General features: G+C 35.1%; 1 protein-coding gene across 1 annotated transcript in view; it reads right to left on the bottom strand.

Annotated features, from left to right (window-relative positions):
• Positions 1-16515, bottom strand: part of ABCB5 (ATP binding cassette subfamily B member 5) — a 120588-nt gene that overhangs the window by 55329 nt on the left and 48744 nt on the right. The window contains exons 14-15 of the mRNA XM_055589953.1: positions 5671-5832; positions 1929-2069 (exon numbers count right to left, since the gene is read on the bottom strand). Of these exons, the coding sequence (XP_055445928.1) occupies positions 1929-2069; positions 5671-5832 (303 nt within the window). The remainder of the gene's footprint in view (positions 1-1928; positions 2070-5670; positions 5833-16515) is intronic.

Below are 16515 nucleotides of genomic sequence, written 5' to 3'. Positions count from 1 at the left end.
GGCACTGGTAACCAAGTTTGTAGCCTCCTTTTACTACTACATATAAAATAGATAATTAATGAGAACCTACTATAATGTACAGAGAACTCTACTCAGTGCTCTGTGGTGATCTAAATGGGAAGGAAATCCCAAAAAGAGTGGCTATGTGTACATGTATAACTGATTCACTTTGTAGCACAGCAGAAACCAACACAACATTGTAAAGCAACTGAACTCCAATTAAAAAAAACAACAACAACAAAAGAGTAGATGCATGACTGAAGCCCAGCTGACCACTTGGTACTTCTGCTCTGTTTCTAGTAGGTAGAGATATTTATCTTGTTTTGGAGCTTGGATATGTCTAATTGTTTTTCCCCTTTTTATGTTTTATCTATCATTACTGTGTGTATGGAGCAGAGCAGTTGTATCAGAGTGTAAATTTACCCTATCATTTTCTCTGTAAGTCTGAGTTGTTTTTTAATTTTATGATTATCACCTTTATCAGATTTTTAAATTCCACTTTATATACCTGGTGAATTTTCAGACTTCAAGGGGGACTTTCATTCTGTTTCTAACAATTACAGTGGGAGGTCCAGTAGCTATTAACAATGTTTTAATATAGTGTTTTTTATACTGTTGCACAGCATTTCACTAACTCTTATACAGTATGAACTCTTGTGCTGTCTTATACTCAGGCCTTTTGCCATAGAGAAAATTACCTATGCTATAATTTACTTAATATTGTTCTTTTAATGTTTACATAAATGCATTTTTTAAAGAAAATTAATAGATAAGCAAACATATAAATGTGAATGCTATGTAGGATCACATACCTAAAAAGGGAAAAAAACTGCATCTAGAATTAAAAGCAACAGACTGGCAGTGCCAGAGAAAGGCAGAGGAGGAGGTTTGAGGCAGGTCATCCCAGGGCTTCAGACGGATAATAGATGAGACTAAGAAGCGTGGACAGGAAGACGGTGGGAATGGCTAAGGGGTATTCAACCTCAAGTATCTGTCAACCCAAGGAGAAGAAGGGAACGCCAGTTTGTGAGAAATAGTGAGCCAAAGATAAGAGTGGATGATATGGGAGCTGGAGTTTAGGAAAACAGAAGCTAATATTCAGGGGCTGAGGTGAGAGGCTTCATGGTGTATGAGTTTACAACTGAGAAGCAGCAAAAGGGCTGAGTGAGGTTGCCTGGGGTTGAGGAGAGAGCTGGACTTAGGGAGTGGGGATGCTGGAAGAATCACAGGCTGAGGTGAGATGGAACTATGTTTTATGAAAGAATGCGGAGGGAAAGAGTGCGAGTGGAAGTTGAGGTCCAAAGAAGGTGCTGGGAATTGTAAGAAATTGTAAGGAGGCGGAATGGGAAAGAGAAATTAGACTTGAGGTAAGAATGAAGACTGAAGAGGTAGTACAGAGAGTTATGAGACATAAGGAGGCTTAAAGGAGACTGATCTGGACTCAGGAAGAGCCTGGGGGTGGGTGTAGGCGAGCAAGCATGGGAACAAGTACTCCTTGCCCAGCTGAACAAAGCTATTAGGGTTGCACCCTGAGCTTGAAAGACTGGATCCTGTATGTGCTAGTGCTTATCTGCATCCAGTGTGTGGAGTGGATTTGGGTCTTAATCTGACTTAGATTGACCTTGAGCATCACTGTTAGTACCACACCACCCGAACCACTGTTTTAACCCATGGTTTGCCATATAGGAAAGGATTCTCACAAGAGTTCTTGCCCCAGTAATGACCTCTGATGTTCAGTGCAGTCTTATTTGAAGGCTTCTTTCTTACAGTCACAGTGATGTTAGAGTCAAGTTCGGCAAAGACTTAGGTTTGGTAACCTAAGTGTTATAATAACATTTTATAAAAAATACATTCTAAATATATTATAAGGATTGTATCAAAATTCATTGGAGAACATGTTGGTAACTTGTTGATAGTTGACCCATTACCTCTTTATATTGGGTGGATTCCTCAAACTTGTCAGTAAAATCTGACTTCATGCTATTCACAGAGCACAGAGGAATTGAGCTGGTATCTTTTTCAGCAGAATAAGCCACCGATTCTATCTGTTCATCAGCTTTTTTAATATCCTTAAATGAAGAATACCCATGTTACCACCAGAATAATGCCTTAAAAATTCAAAGCAACTCTATTAAGCATCCCTCTAAAATTGTACTGCCTTTGTTACTAAAAGTGGTGTATTTCTGAGCAGTTCTTGCTGAAGTTTTTAGACTCAATACAGAACCAGTAAGTCCAATTCATACTAAAATGTTAGTGAGTGACAATAGCTTACTATGTCTTTCCCCGCAACGACCTGTATAATTAACCACAGAAAATAATGCCTTAATTAAAAACAATTATTCCACTAGCAAGAACAGATCTTAGTAAAATGAGCTTTGTGAGGGCAATGACTCAAATATACTCTCTCTCTCTCTCTCTCTGATTCCTTTTCTGGAGCTTACAAATTTATAACATATAGTTAGGCACTCAAATGTGAAGCTGGCCCTAGGTATGAGATAGATCTCAGGAGACAATAATACTTTGCAGGCTGGCCACTGCTGCCCATTCCAAACAAACTAAAAAGCAAATTTGGTGGGGCCAGCTTCAAAAGAATGAGAAATTCCAAAGACATCAAATTAACCTTAAAGAAATTGCTTAAATCATAGAATAGGATAAAGTTCTAAACCAGATTCCTCTAAGTCTAGTTTTTGGTTTTTTTGCTACTCCAGGAAGTAAGGCCAGTTTTAGTGACTTCCTTACAAAGACATGGGAGGAGGGGTGAAGACAGAAATGAAGAGCTTGGTTAGGATGATGAAGGCCCAACCAGGTGGGGAGTATAGATGGTAAGACTTAGGTAACCTCAGATGCAAAGGAGAGTATGTACATGAAAGGTTTCCTAGGGACACTGTGATTCCTTAACAAGATTAGCAACTATTAGTCAGTCATTTCAAGGTACATAAACTTTAACCAGCCTTATGCTATCTTAATATCTTGAATCAGACATTCATTTACGCTATCACTTTTTTTTTCAATAAATTTCCCTACTAAGAAAGAAAATTTTTATTTGGCATTTTTTTTTCAGGAGCTATTTACTTTGTGGCAAGCTTAAAATAAAATTTTGACTTCTCATAATAAAATTTTCTAAAGAGGCGCTTCCAGAGCAAGAATAATTCTATTTGCTGAGAAGGCTGCTGGACAAAATAACAATGGCAAGGAGTTTGGATATATATGTAGTTCTACCTGTTTTTATTTCATTTTCGTGTGGAAACTCACTAAAGGAAACTCACAGACTTGCTATATATGTAAATAATTATGTGCATTCTAGATAAATAATTACAGCATTAATTTGTACATGGTTACAATAATAACCATGGTTTGAACTTTCCTTAAAAATTTGATTGTGGCAAAACTAATACAATTATGTAAAGTTTAAAAATAAAATAAAATTAAAAAAAAAAATCTGGGTAAAGATACACCATATAATAAAAGTCAGATCAGTGGAAAAAAAAATTTGATTGCATAACAAAGAACAGTAATATAATAAAATTTATTACGCCAATAATAGTTCTAAGTACTTTACATGAATGAACTCATTTAATGTTACTATTATTTTTCTTATTTTAGAAATTAGAAAACTGAGGAACAGAGAATTTAAACAACTTACTCACGGTCTTAAAACTATTATGTGGAAGAGTAAAGATTTCAACTTGCTGTGTCTACAGAGCTCATGAGTATAACCATTTTGCTGTGCTGCTTTAGCAGCATTAACTTTGTAATACTTATGAAAATCATCAATTGTCATAAACTGATTCATTTGGACACTACAGGCAATGGTAGCAAATAAGTCCATCCAGAGTTTCAGAACTGTGTTACTGTTTATGCAGATATCATGTCTGTTATGTTTACTATATATAGTTTCCAGAATATTAGAGTTGTTCATTGAGTATTAATATTTAAAATTATATTATTATATCAGAATGAACATTATTTTAGATAATTAGAGAGTACTAATCCATTCTGAATAAGAATTTGAATAAAAGTTTTACACAGTTATACCATAAACACTCCATTTTTGTTTTCCCTACATTCTGAAACTCTTCAACCTAACACCTAAAAATGGAGTTTTAGTTTGGCTATAATGAAAAATGTGTTGCTTCAAAGATCTGAGTGTAGTAGTTTTTAAGAATCTTAAAATAGGATTAGTTTGACTACAATGATTTCCTTTTATTTTTTACAATTATTAGTTTGAAAATATTGAAATTAATAAATTGTTAAATTTACTATGGAATGAAAATCAGACAAATTCAACTGGCAAATAACACATAAATTTTATTTTTAAAGAAGAATATAGCCTAACATGAAATAAAATTGAAATAAAGAAGTTTTAAAATTAATCAGTGTGAGATTACATTTTCAAACTTTTTATTTTCTCTCTCTCTTTTTAAAACTATCTTTATTTATAGGTTGTGTTTAAAAATCCTTCATTCTAACATATGAAGAAAGCTGGGGTTTGAAATTTTAAGTTTTGTGAGGTATAGGCTCATAGCTTTCAAAATTTCCTAATTTGTGAAATAATAATGTTGATATAAAAAATATAGTCAGAAAGTTAAAGAAGTAAAATAAACCAAAAAAGGTTAATATTAGTTGCCTGCAGAAGACCCCTTGGAAAGAGGGCTGCCTTCTTGACCAAAAGAAGGAGGGAGAATGAAGATAGCTAGAGCCTAATCACTAACCCTTATGTTAATGTGCCCTAATAAAAAACTGAAATTCAGTAGGGTAGATCGCATGACATGCAGAAATTTGGATCCCAAATTTGGGATTTGCCAGCTTGCCCCAGTATTGTCATGTATCTTCCTGATTACCTAACATGAGCTTTCTGGTGTACCTGTGATAATGTGGTGTATACACAGTATGGACATGTATTATACATCCTTTCATTTAGCAGATATTTTTTGAGTGCCCATTGTGTGTTAGGCACTGGGTTAGGTGCTTCCTACACAGGAAGTCTTAATCTTTACATGGTCTGATCTTCATTATCCAAATTTTCCATTATTCTCCCAACACTCATTATTACTTTCTGGTCTCCTTTCTGTTGACCTGGAAACCAAGTTCCTTCTTACTTCCATATTACCTAGATTTCTCCTCCTTACCCACCTGCTTGCCTTCAATATTTCTTCATGAATACTTTCATGGGATTCATGTCTCCAACAATCTTGCTTCTTATTTCTACAACTTGTAGCATGTGTATGCATGATTCTGCATTTTACCTCTGTAGCTAAGTTTTAAGCCTTTAAGTAGGGATTATGTGTTATAGTTCTTTGTGTTTTAACAAAAAGATCACAGTATACAGAGTTAGATTATTCTGGATCTGCCAGATACAAGCTTTTAAGCCTATTTGTTATCTGCATGGCAAATATTAGGTAAAAATAGTATATGTGTGTGTGTGTGTGTGTGTATATATATATATATATATATATATATATATACACCAATTAGTTCTTTAACTTTTATCATTATCTACAACAATGCTGAGGATATTAGACACACTGAATTTCTTAACTAAGGAACTATGAATATCCTTGATTGCCTCATGGGACATAAGATAATAATTCAGGACTTCTGTTTTCTAGCATGGCATGAGCTCTGAAAAGTTAAAATATGCTAACACAACATATGTCATGTAGACATTACCTGTGACATTGCGAGTGAATAATATAGACCCTGTTTTGCCATTAATCCAGCGTGTGTCCCTTTTTCCACCACCATCCCATCTTTCATGCTCACAATCATATCTGCACTTCGAATAGTGGAAAGCCGGTGAGCTACTACAATTGTAGTCCGACCTTTGCTTGCCTATAAAGCAATAAGCAAAGAAAATGAATGTTAGTAGGAATGAAATAAACTTGGAATATTCAGGAAAACTTCTTATACTATTATTTAAGTATAAAAGAATCTTACCTTTGGATATAGAAATTTGAAAACTTTTAACTGATTTGGAAGGCCAATAGAAATTAAAATTAAAAAGCAGGAAGTTAGATTCCAAATTGTTGAATTTATAAAACCGTAGTAGGGCATCCCTGGTAGCTCATTGTTAAAGAATCCATCTGCCAGTGCAGGAGACATGGGTTCAATCCCTGGTCTGGGAAGATCCCACATGCTGCAGAGCGACTAAGCCTGTTTCCACGACTTTTGAGCCTGTGCTCTAGGGCCCGTGAGTCACAACTACTGAATCCTCGCACCCTAGAGCCCATGATCCACAAGAAGAGAGGCCACCACAATGAGAGCCTATGCGCTGCAACTAGAGAGTCGCCCCTACTCACTGCAGCTGCTCCACAGGAAAGAAAACCCAGTGCAGCCAAAAATAAATAAATAAACACTTAAAAAACACTGACTCAGTATCTTAGAACTGAAAAGGAAACTAAAGACTATTTAATCTGAGCCACCTAACAACTGCCTGGCTATCAGTAACTAAAAGCAAAGAATTATTTCTTATTTTTCATCTCTAAAATGAAGGTACAGATTCAAGATAATATATGTTTTTAACTTTTTAACAAGTGTTATATATATACAGAAAAATGTAGCACAGCAAATATAGCTAAAATTTTATAATAAATTTATATGTAGTATAATATATACATATAATATATATGTAAATTTATATTTATTTTATAAATATATATAAAAATATTGAATCACTATGTTGTACAACTGAAACTATATAATATTGTAAGTCAAGTATATGTCAGTAAATTTTTCTTTAATGGTTAGAATGGCAAATTTAATGTCATGTATATTTTACCAGTGTTTCTTCTTGTCATGACCTCAATAACATTCTAATAATCAGACTGTAATTATTATTCAAAGCATCTAAACTTGTATCACAGTTAATCCACATCTTCTGTCACATAGATTAGATAGAGTAGTTATTACTGCCCTCAGCAGGCCTACCTATATTTTAGATCTTTTAAAAAAATAATATGAGATAATATGACTGACACCAAATTGCCCTTGATTTTTTTAGTTTGAAAGCAGATCATCACACTGCATGAATAGCTAAGCAAGCAATAAACTAGGAATGGAGCCCACTGTTTCAATTAAAACTCACAATACAGTGACATATATACTGATGGACATAATGTTGTTTAGTTGCTAAGTCATGTCTGACTCTTTTGTGACCCTGGGGACTATAGCCTGCCAGGCTCTCTGTCCATGGGATATTCCAGATAAAAATACTGGAGTGGGTTGCCAGCTCCTCCTCTAGGAGATTTTGCTGACCCAGGGATCAAACCCATGTCTCCTGCATTAGCAGGCAGATTCTTTACCCCTGAGCCACCTGGGAAGTCCAACTTACTGTATTACATGCTAATTAAGTACAAAAGGTAAACAATCTCATGTATAGACTATAAACTATACCATGCTTATAAAAGAAAGTTTATTTTTCAATAATTTCTTCAACATTTGTGTTCTCTGGAGTCACAGTTCCTAGTTTTCAGTCTTTTTTCTGTCACTTCTTGGGTCTGCGATCTTAAACTAGTTTCCTCATTTATTATATGCGGTAAATTATGCTACCTATATTTTAGGGTTATCATGCAGATTAATATTCTTGGTGAAGTGAAGTGAAAGTGAAAGTTGCTCAGTTGTGGAAGTATACTAATGCAAGTTTTATTACTATATGAGAGGTACCAATATTCTTGGTACCATGCCTCAAAGATGGAAAGTTTGCAGTAAATAATAGCTTTTATACTATTAACTGTTTTCAGGCTGCAGACCCTTGACTATTTACTGATGGCAAGCCCAGTGTATTAACAGCATGGGGTTTATAGCACATGTATAAGTGTACAATACACATATATTATTATTGTGCATGCTCAGTTGCCCCAGTCATGTCTGACTCTTTGTGAACCCATGGACTGTAGCTCACCAGGCTCCTGTGTCCTTGGAATTTTCCTGGGAACAATACTGGACTGGGTTGCCATTTTGTACATCAGGGGATCTTCCCAACCCATGTCTCTTGCATATCTTGCTAGAAAATAATAATAATAATAATAGCTTGAAGGCCAGAAAGGGAGGAATGGAAATAAGTTTTTTTTTACTATACATGGGGTGATGTAATGTCATTTGGGGGTAGATGGTGATAAGTTAAAGGTATATACTCTAAACCTTAAACCTGTCACTGAAATAAAAAAGAGTTATAGCTAATATACTTACAAAAGAGATAAAATAGAATCATAAAAAGTATTCAGTTAATCCATGTAAAGGGAGAACATGAGGAAAACAGAAACAAGTGCAGAGGAAAACAGAAATAAGAGTAGAAAAAACAGCAAAGATTATCTACTTAAATTGGGTGGTTTAGTCGCTAAGTCATATCTGACTCTTGTGACCCCACGGACTGTATCCTGCTAGGCTCCTCTGTTCATGGTGTTTTCCAGGCAAGAATCCTGGAGTGGTTTGCCATTTTCTTCTCCAGGGGATCTAATAATCACAGTAAATGTAAATAGTCTAAATGCCCCAATTAAAAGTCAAAGATTGTCAGACTGAGCATAAAACCAAGACCCAACTGTATGCCAACTACAAGAAACACATTTTTTAAATCAAGACACAAATAAGCCTACAGTAAAGGATGGAAAAAGACATACCATGCTAACTCTCAGTAAAAGAAAGCTGGAGTGGACTGTATTATCAGTATCAGACAAAGAAAACTAAGGAGCAAAGGATATAACCAGAGTAAAGGAGCATATTCCATAATGATAGAGGGATCAATTAATCAAGAAGACCTGGCAATCCTGAATGTTTATGTACATCACAACAGAGTTCCAAAATACACCACACCAAAATGGACACAACGGCAAGGACAAGTCCAATCCACAATGAAAGGTGGATAATTCAATAACTCTCCCTCAATAATTTATAAAGCAAGTACACAGACTATCTGTAAGGATAAAGAAGACTTGAATAACACTATCAACCAATTTCCCATAATCAGTATTCATAGAACATTTGATCAACAACAGCAAATGCATATCATTTCCAAGTTTACATAGAATATTTACCAAGACAGACCATATTCTGTGTCATAAAACATCTTAATAAATTGAAAATATTCAAGTCATACAAAGTATGTTCTCTGACCACAATAGTATTAAATTAAAATTTAATACAGAAAGATCTCTGGAAACTCCCTAAATACTTGGAAACCAAATAACATTTCTGAAGTAAATGACCTCAGAGTCAACCTAAGAAAACAAAAAGGGAAGAGACAGTTAAACTCAAAGTAAGCAGAAGAAAGGAAATAATAAAGATCCAAGCAGAAAACAATTAAATATAAAAGGAGGAAAATAAGTCAAAAAGAGAGACATCAGTATAAGAGAGACCAAAGATACACCCATACATATATGGAAAACTGATTTTCTACAAAGATGTAAAGGCAATTCAGTGCAGAAATAAGCAGTCTTTTCAACAAATATTGCTGGAACAGTTGAAAGTTCATGTGCAAAGAAAATAAAACAAACCAAAAATAAAACAGACTTCAAACCATACATGGCACCATGTACAGAAATTAACTCAAAATTGATCATAAACCTAAATGTAAAAACTAAAACTATAATACTTCTTGAAGAAAAAGTAGGGAAATAATATTTTCTATCTTGAATTTGGCTAAAAATTTCTTAAGTAGACCACCAAAAGCTTGATTTATAAAGGGAAAAATGATAAACTAAACTTCTTCAAAATCAAAGACTTCTGTTCTTTGGAAGATACTAAGAAGATGGAAAGACAAGTCTCAGATTAAATAAATATTTTCCAGTTATCTGATACAGTCCTTATATTCAGAATATAAAGAATATATAAAGAACTCTCAAAACTCAATGGCAAAAAATCAAATGACCAATCAAAAAATGGTATAAGCACAACATGTGAATGGAAACTTTAAAAAAGGAGAGATATGATTCATGCTGATGTATTGCAGAAGCTATCACAATATTGCAATTATCTTCCAGTTAAAAATAAAATATAATTTAAAAAAAGAAGAGATATGGATGTTCAAAAAGCACATAAAAATGCTCAACATCATTAGTCATCAGTAAAACTCAAATTAAAATAAAAATAAAGCACCACTAAACAGTTCTAAAATTAATATGCCTGGATATACCAGGTGTTGGCAAGTATGTGGAGTAGAGGGAATTCTCATATAGCTGATAAATATCTTTTACTATGTGATTATGTAACTATTATTTGTTTTAATTCCATTGTATCATTATTGTTCAACAGAAAATAATAGAATTCTATACCACTAAAACTAACATTTAATACAAAAACCTATAGTGATTTTTAAAAATCCAGATGCACATTATATTTATCTTGGAATTTTTTGAAAAATGCAAATGCCTGGGTGTTGTTTCTTTTTCCAAAGCTCCAGGATGATTCTAATGAGTATCCATGTTACTATTTCATATTCTGTGCTTGTATTTCATTTAGTTTATGTTTTCCAATTTCTCCATCTTTTCTTTGTTGTTCTTTCTCAAGTCTTCATCAAGTGTAGTAGAAAAGCTTTTGTATACCCACACATGTATATAAAAACTGTATATAATATATATTTTAGAAAACATGAATTTTTGCTTTATATAAAAGCAGTTTTATAAACTGCTTTATAAATGTCATAAAAGAATTTATGACATTTTACACTTGTTATACTAAGTACAAACAATGTTAGATTTCTAATTTATATTCACTCAAAACTTTGATATAGTTCCATTTATTCTGGCATCTAGTATGACTGCTAGAAGTCTAGAAAGTTTATAATTTTAGTGATTAAAAAATCTGAATGAGGCTAGAAACTTCTAATCTGATTCTGAGAATATAAAGAAATACTATGTTGTAAAAAAAAAAAAAAAAACAGAAATCAACGTGATATAGTAATACTAACTAAAGTACAGATTTTGTTCAAATTTCACAAAATTTTATGCTGGTGTCCATTAATTGTTTTCATACCTTATTCAAGATTCCACATTGCATTTAGTTGCACTGAGCAGCTTCAGCTGCATGCGACTAATTCTAAGTTCTCTTTTCATTTTTATTCTGTTACAAATATTTTCTAATTTTCCTTGTTATGGCTCCTTAGATATTTGATTTGAAAGTGGATATTTAGTTTCCAAATACATGGGGGTTTTAAAGTATCCTTGATATTAATTTCTCATTTAAACGCTTTCTTCTCTGCAACTGCCCTCTTTGTTTTTTCAGTCTTTTAACTTTATTGGACAAAAGAGCCTCTTGATGAAAGTGAAAGAGGAGAGTGAAAAAGTTGGCTTAAAGCTCAACATTCAGAAAACGAAGATCATGGCATCCAGTCCCATCACTTCATGGCAAATAGGTGGGGAAACAGTGGAAACAGTGGCAGGCTTTATTTTTGGGGGCTCCAAGATCACTGCAGATGGTGACTGCAGCCATGAAATTAAAAGACGCTTACTCCTTGGAAGGAAAGTTATGACCAACCTAGATAGCATATTAAAAAGCAGAGACATTACTTTGCCCACAAAGGTCCATCTAGTCGAGGCTATGGTTTTTCCAGTGATCATGTATGGATGTGAGAGTTGGACTATAAAGAAAGCTGAGTGCTGAAGAATTGATGCTTTTGAACTATGGTGTTAGAGAAGACTCTTGAGAGTCCCTTGGACTGCAAGGAGATCCAACCAGTCTATCCTAAAGGAGATCAGTCCTGAGTGTTCATTGGAAGGACTGATGTTGAAACTCCAATACTTTGACCACCTGATGCAAAGAACTGACTCATTGGAAAAGACCGCGATGCTCAGAAAGATTGAAGGTGGGAGGAGAAGGGGACAACAGAGGATGAGATGGTTGGATGGCATCACTGACTCAGTGGACATGAGTTTGGGTAAACTCCGGAAGTTGGTGATGGACAGGGAGGCCTGGCATGCTGCAGTCCATGGGGTTGCAAAGAGTAGGACATGACTGAGCGACTGAACTGAACTAAACTGAACTGAATTTTATTGAGGCTTTCAATGGCTAAATCAAAGATCTGTCTTGGTAAATGTCACATTGCACTTGAAAATATGTGGGTTATTTTCAAATATTTTTTGATATTGCTTTCAAACATAATTCCACAGTGATAAGAGAACAGACTATCATTTCAATATCTTTAGGCCATACATTTTTTTGCATCTTGTTTTATATCCCTGGATATGTTCCAGGGTCTCCTGGTTTATAGTCTATGGGAAGTTGAATAGAATTTGTATCCTGTTGTTGTGTGAAAATTGTATAAATCTTAATTATGTTGAGTTGGTTCATAGTGCTTTTCAGGTCTACTATATCCGTCTACTTTTCTGTCTATTCATTCTATTAATTTTTGAGAGTTTGATATTGAAACACCTATAAAAATCTTAATTTATCTACTTAAAAATAAGTGTAATATATAGTGGAACTATATGTAACTTTGTTCTGCTGTTTCCAAGTCTACTGTAAATGTGTTATCATATTTTCCTAACAAAAAAACAAAAAAGAAAGAAGGAAAAAGGTATCCATGAAAAGAAAAGAACATGAAAGGAAAATAGTTTGGCACTTAATGAAAAACTTAAACATACTCCTACTATAAGATGCACCCATTCAAATTTTAGGTATTTATCTAAGAGAAACAAAAGTGTATGCCCACAGAAAAAAATGAGATATGGATGTTCAGAGCTGCGTTATCTGTTAATATTCAAAACCTGTAAACGAACCAAATAACTCAAATGGGCATCAATACCAATAACTCAAACTGTATTATATCTCTATAATGGAACACCATCGACCAATAAAAAAAGAACTAAACATGGATGAGTCTCAAAACAATTACACTGAGTGAAAGAAGCCAGAAAGAATACATACTATAAAGCTCTAGAAAATACAAACTGCTCTATAGTGGCAGTAAACAAATCAGTGGCTGTCAAGAGTCAAAGAAGGTTAGAGGGGTTGGGATGGAGGGATTACAAAAAGCATGTAAAAATATTTGAGAGTGACTGGTTGACTACTTTGATTATGGTGATGGTTTCATAGGTGTACATATATGCCCAAACTTTTCCAATTGTGTATTTTAGTATGTGCAGTTATTGTAAGTCAAAAAACTGTTAAGAAAAAGAAAGTCAAACAAAAGAAGCATGTTTACAGCACCCCAGGTAGCCATTCTTGAAGTTCTGCAAAAATCCCCAATGGGACAGTCATTTCAATGATACTATGCAAATATAATGAAAAAGTGAACTGAGTAGCTGCTGCTGCTGCTAAGTCACTTCAGTCGTGTCCAACTCTGTGTGACCTCATAGACGGAAGCCCACCAGGCTCCCCCGTCCATGGGATTCTCCAGGCAAGAACACTGGAGTGGGTTGCCATTTCCTTCTCCAATGCATGAAAGTGAAAAGTGAAAGTGAAGTCATTCAGTCGTGCCCAACTCTTAGTGACCCCATGGACTGCAGCCTACCAGGCTCCTCCACCCATGGGATTTTCCAGGCAAGAGTACTGGAGTGGGGTGCCATGAACCGAGTAGCAACTAACTGCATTGTAGGTAGGAAGCTTTCTTTTTCTTAACTTCAGCAAAGTCTGAATATGGACATTGTGAGTTTCTATGGATGATATTTATGTAACATACTCTGTAGTAGAAGAGAGGTCTAAATACTACAAAGCTTAGTGCTTCCTTCATTTCTCATATTGCCAAATACATAGATTTTTTATTAAACTAATGAGTGGATATATTTAGGCAATGAATATTTGTTGTTTGCTTTGTTTTCCTCAGTCTCTTATTTACTTTTATGTGGTAATTCTAAACCTTCCTTATATGGAAGCATCCTTATGAATAGTATAAAAGGTTAGTAAAAAATGTAATGAGACTGTTTTAGTTTCTTTAAATAAGCTTTTGATTTTAGAATAGTTTTAGACTTACAGAAAATTTGCAAAGGAAGTACAGTATCCATGTACTTGCACGTAGTATACTCCAGTATCATCATCTGATATTTCTATAGTGCATGTGTCACAACTAATAAACTAATATAAACTATGTTATTTTTAACTAGACTCCAAATTTTATTCAGATTTCCTTAATTTTTACTTATCCTTTTTTTCTGTGCCAGGATATCACATTGTATTTAATCATCATGACTCCTTAAGATTCTCTTGACTGTGACAATTTTTCAGATTGTTCTTATTTTTGATGAACTTGACAGTTTTGAGGAATATCTGTCACATACTTGGTAGAAGGGCCCTCAGTCTGGATATGTCCGATGTGCCAAGTTTTTAGGGGCAAGGTATTCAGCCTAGACTGATCCCACTTCTCTCATTCAAACTTGGAGATCCTAGGACTTAACAACAGTGCCTTAAAAGAGAATGTTAATAATGTTGTTAAGTGAATATGATTTAGAACTATCACCACAAAGGCGAAAACACCCAGACACCCAGGCTTCTGCTCTATATTGCTCCCATTTATTCAATTACTTTTCCATGAGGTTGCAAATGTTATTTCTTAAAAGCAACAGAGCTCAAACCTTATTGATAAAGCTATGTTATCAATTAGTTCAATGATTTTCACAGTACTATTAAATATTTCTTAAATTAATGTGCATGAAATTTAATTAAAAATATAAAAGGGCACATATAACACCTCATGTTCAAACCAGAATGTGGGGAGAGAGAATGTTGTCAAAATCCAACAAGTTGGAGCTTGCAACTAGAAGAGGTCTGAGAATGGTGTGCAGCCTCCTGAGACAGAGTCAGAATCACAAGGTTTCATCATGCAGGTTTGTCTAGTCCTTCTCTTCTTCAAAGAGGGACTCAGGCATTTTTACACACATATATTCTCGTATTCCTTCATATATTAGGCATTACACATGGTGTGGGTGTACTTATTCTGAGAAAGTTCATACTGTTGTCAGACACCTGAAAACTGACACTAAGAGATAACCATTTCTGCACTGATGTTTGCCCGACAGGAATGGCCTGAGCTTACACATTTGTATCATCTTTACTCTGCCAGAATCCTGATCTAAACTACAAACATTTGATTAAAGTATATATTATATTGGGGCTTGCCAGGTGGCACAGTGGTAAAGAATCCACCTGCCAATGCAGGAGACTTGAGTTCCATCCCTGGAACAGGAAGATCCCTTGGAGTAGGAAATGGCAACCTGCTCTAGTACTCTTGCCTGGGAAATCCCATGGACAGAGGATCCTGGCAGGCTACAGTTCATAGGGTTGCAAAGAGTCAGACATGACTGAGCACAAGTACATATATTATGTTACAATTAATTTATGATATCATGAATTAGAATCTGAGTATTTCAAACAAATTACAGAAATACATTACACTTTAAAAGGGAAAAACTGCTCCAAAGGCCTATAAAACGGAGCCTGCAAGCATCAAGGTAAGCACTGAAGGCACCATAAAGTACACTGTGTGTGTATGTTCAGTTGCTCAGTGGTATCTGACTGTTTGTGACCCCGTGGACTGCAGCCTGCAGGCTCCTCTGTCCAATGGATTTTCTAGGCAAGAATACTGGAGTAGGATGCCATTTCCTACTCTAGAAGATCTTCCTGACCCAGGGATCAAACCTGAGTCTCTTGAGTCTTCTGTATTGGCAGGCAATTCTTTACCACTGTGCCACCTGGGAAGCCCATAAAGTACAATTTCACTACAAGAATACAATTTCACTACATCGTAAGTGTGACCTAAAACTCATATATGAACCATAGGGAACAAAAAACAAAAATTTTGGCACTAATCATTTCATACTTAAAACAGAGAAGAGATTTTGGAAGCCAAGGCCTCTTAGAAAACTGATCAAAGATGTGTGAGCTGATGCTTTGTCTTTTAGCAATAATTACTATAAAGATAGGGCTTCCCTTATGGCTCAGCTGGTAAAGAATCCACTTGTAATGTGGGAAACCTGGGTTTGATCCCTAGACTGGGAAGACCTCCTGGAGAAGGGAAAGGCTACCCACTCCAGTATTCTAGCCTGGAGAATTCCATGGACTTGTATAGTCCATGGGGTCGCAAAGAGTCGGACACAACTGACCGACTTTGACTTCACTGTAAAGATAAGGAAGGTAGTGCAATTCATTCCACGCTTTTTTCAGATGCTTAGGTGTAGCAGATTTTCAATATGTCATTGTTGCTATTATTCCTTCTAGAAAGTACCAGTCTGAATGAATCTCCTGGCATTTCCTCTGCTCCTTCACATTTTGTACATGCTGAAAGACAAACCATTAGGTATTTGACCAAAGAAAGGTCAACAGAAAGATTTCTACTTGACACTTTGCTGGCATTTTCAGATTACTTCACAATTTCATGCACAACCATAAATCATCAGGTAATTAGCTTGGATTTTGAAAGACAGTGTGCTTTAAAACATCCCTCCCAGAATTGCTAGGGCAGAGATTAGGGCCTGAGGAGGTCATCTAGCTTTTCACCATTGGCGGCCATAGGCCTTGAACAAGAGTGGGCAGCAGGAAAAGAAGGGAGAACAATAAAAGGCTGTGAGCATTCGAGAGGGCCTGCATTTGACT

This window comes from Bubalus kerabau, chromosome 8 (assembly GCF_029407905.1).
Source record: "Bubalus kerabau isolate K-KA32 ecotype Philippines breed swamp buffalo chromosome 8, PCC_UOA_SB_1v2, whole genome shotgun sequence".
NCBI classification, from domain to species: Eukaryota; Metazoa; Chordata; class Mammalia; order Artiodactyla; family Bovidae; genus Bubalus; species Bubalus kerabau.
The sequence above is the reverse complement of the archived record's forward strand: the minus strand, read 5'-3'. Positions and strand labels throughout refer to the sequence as shown.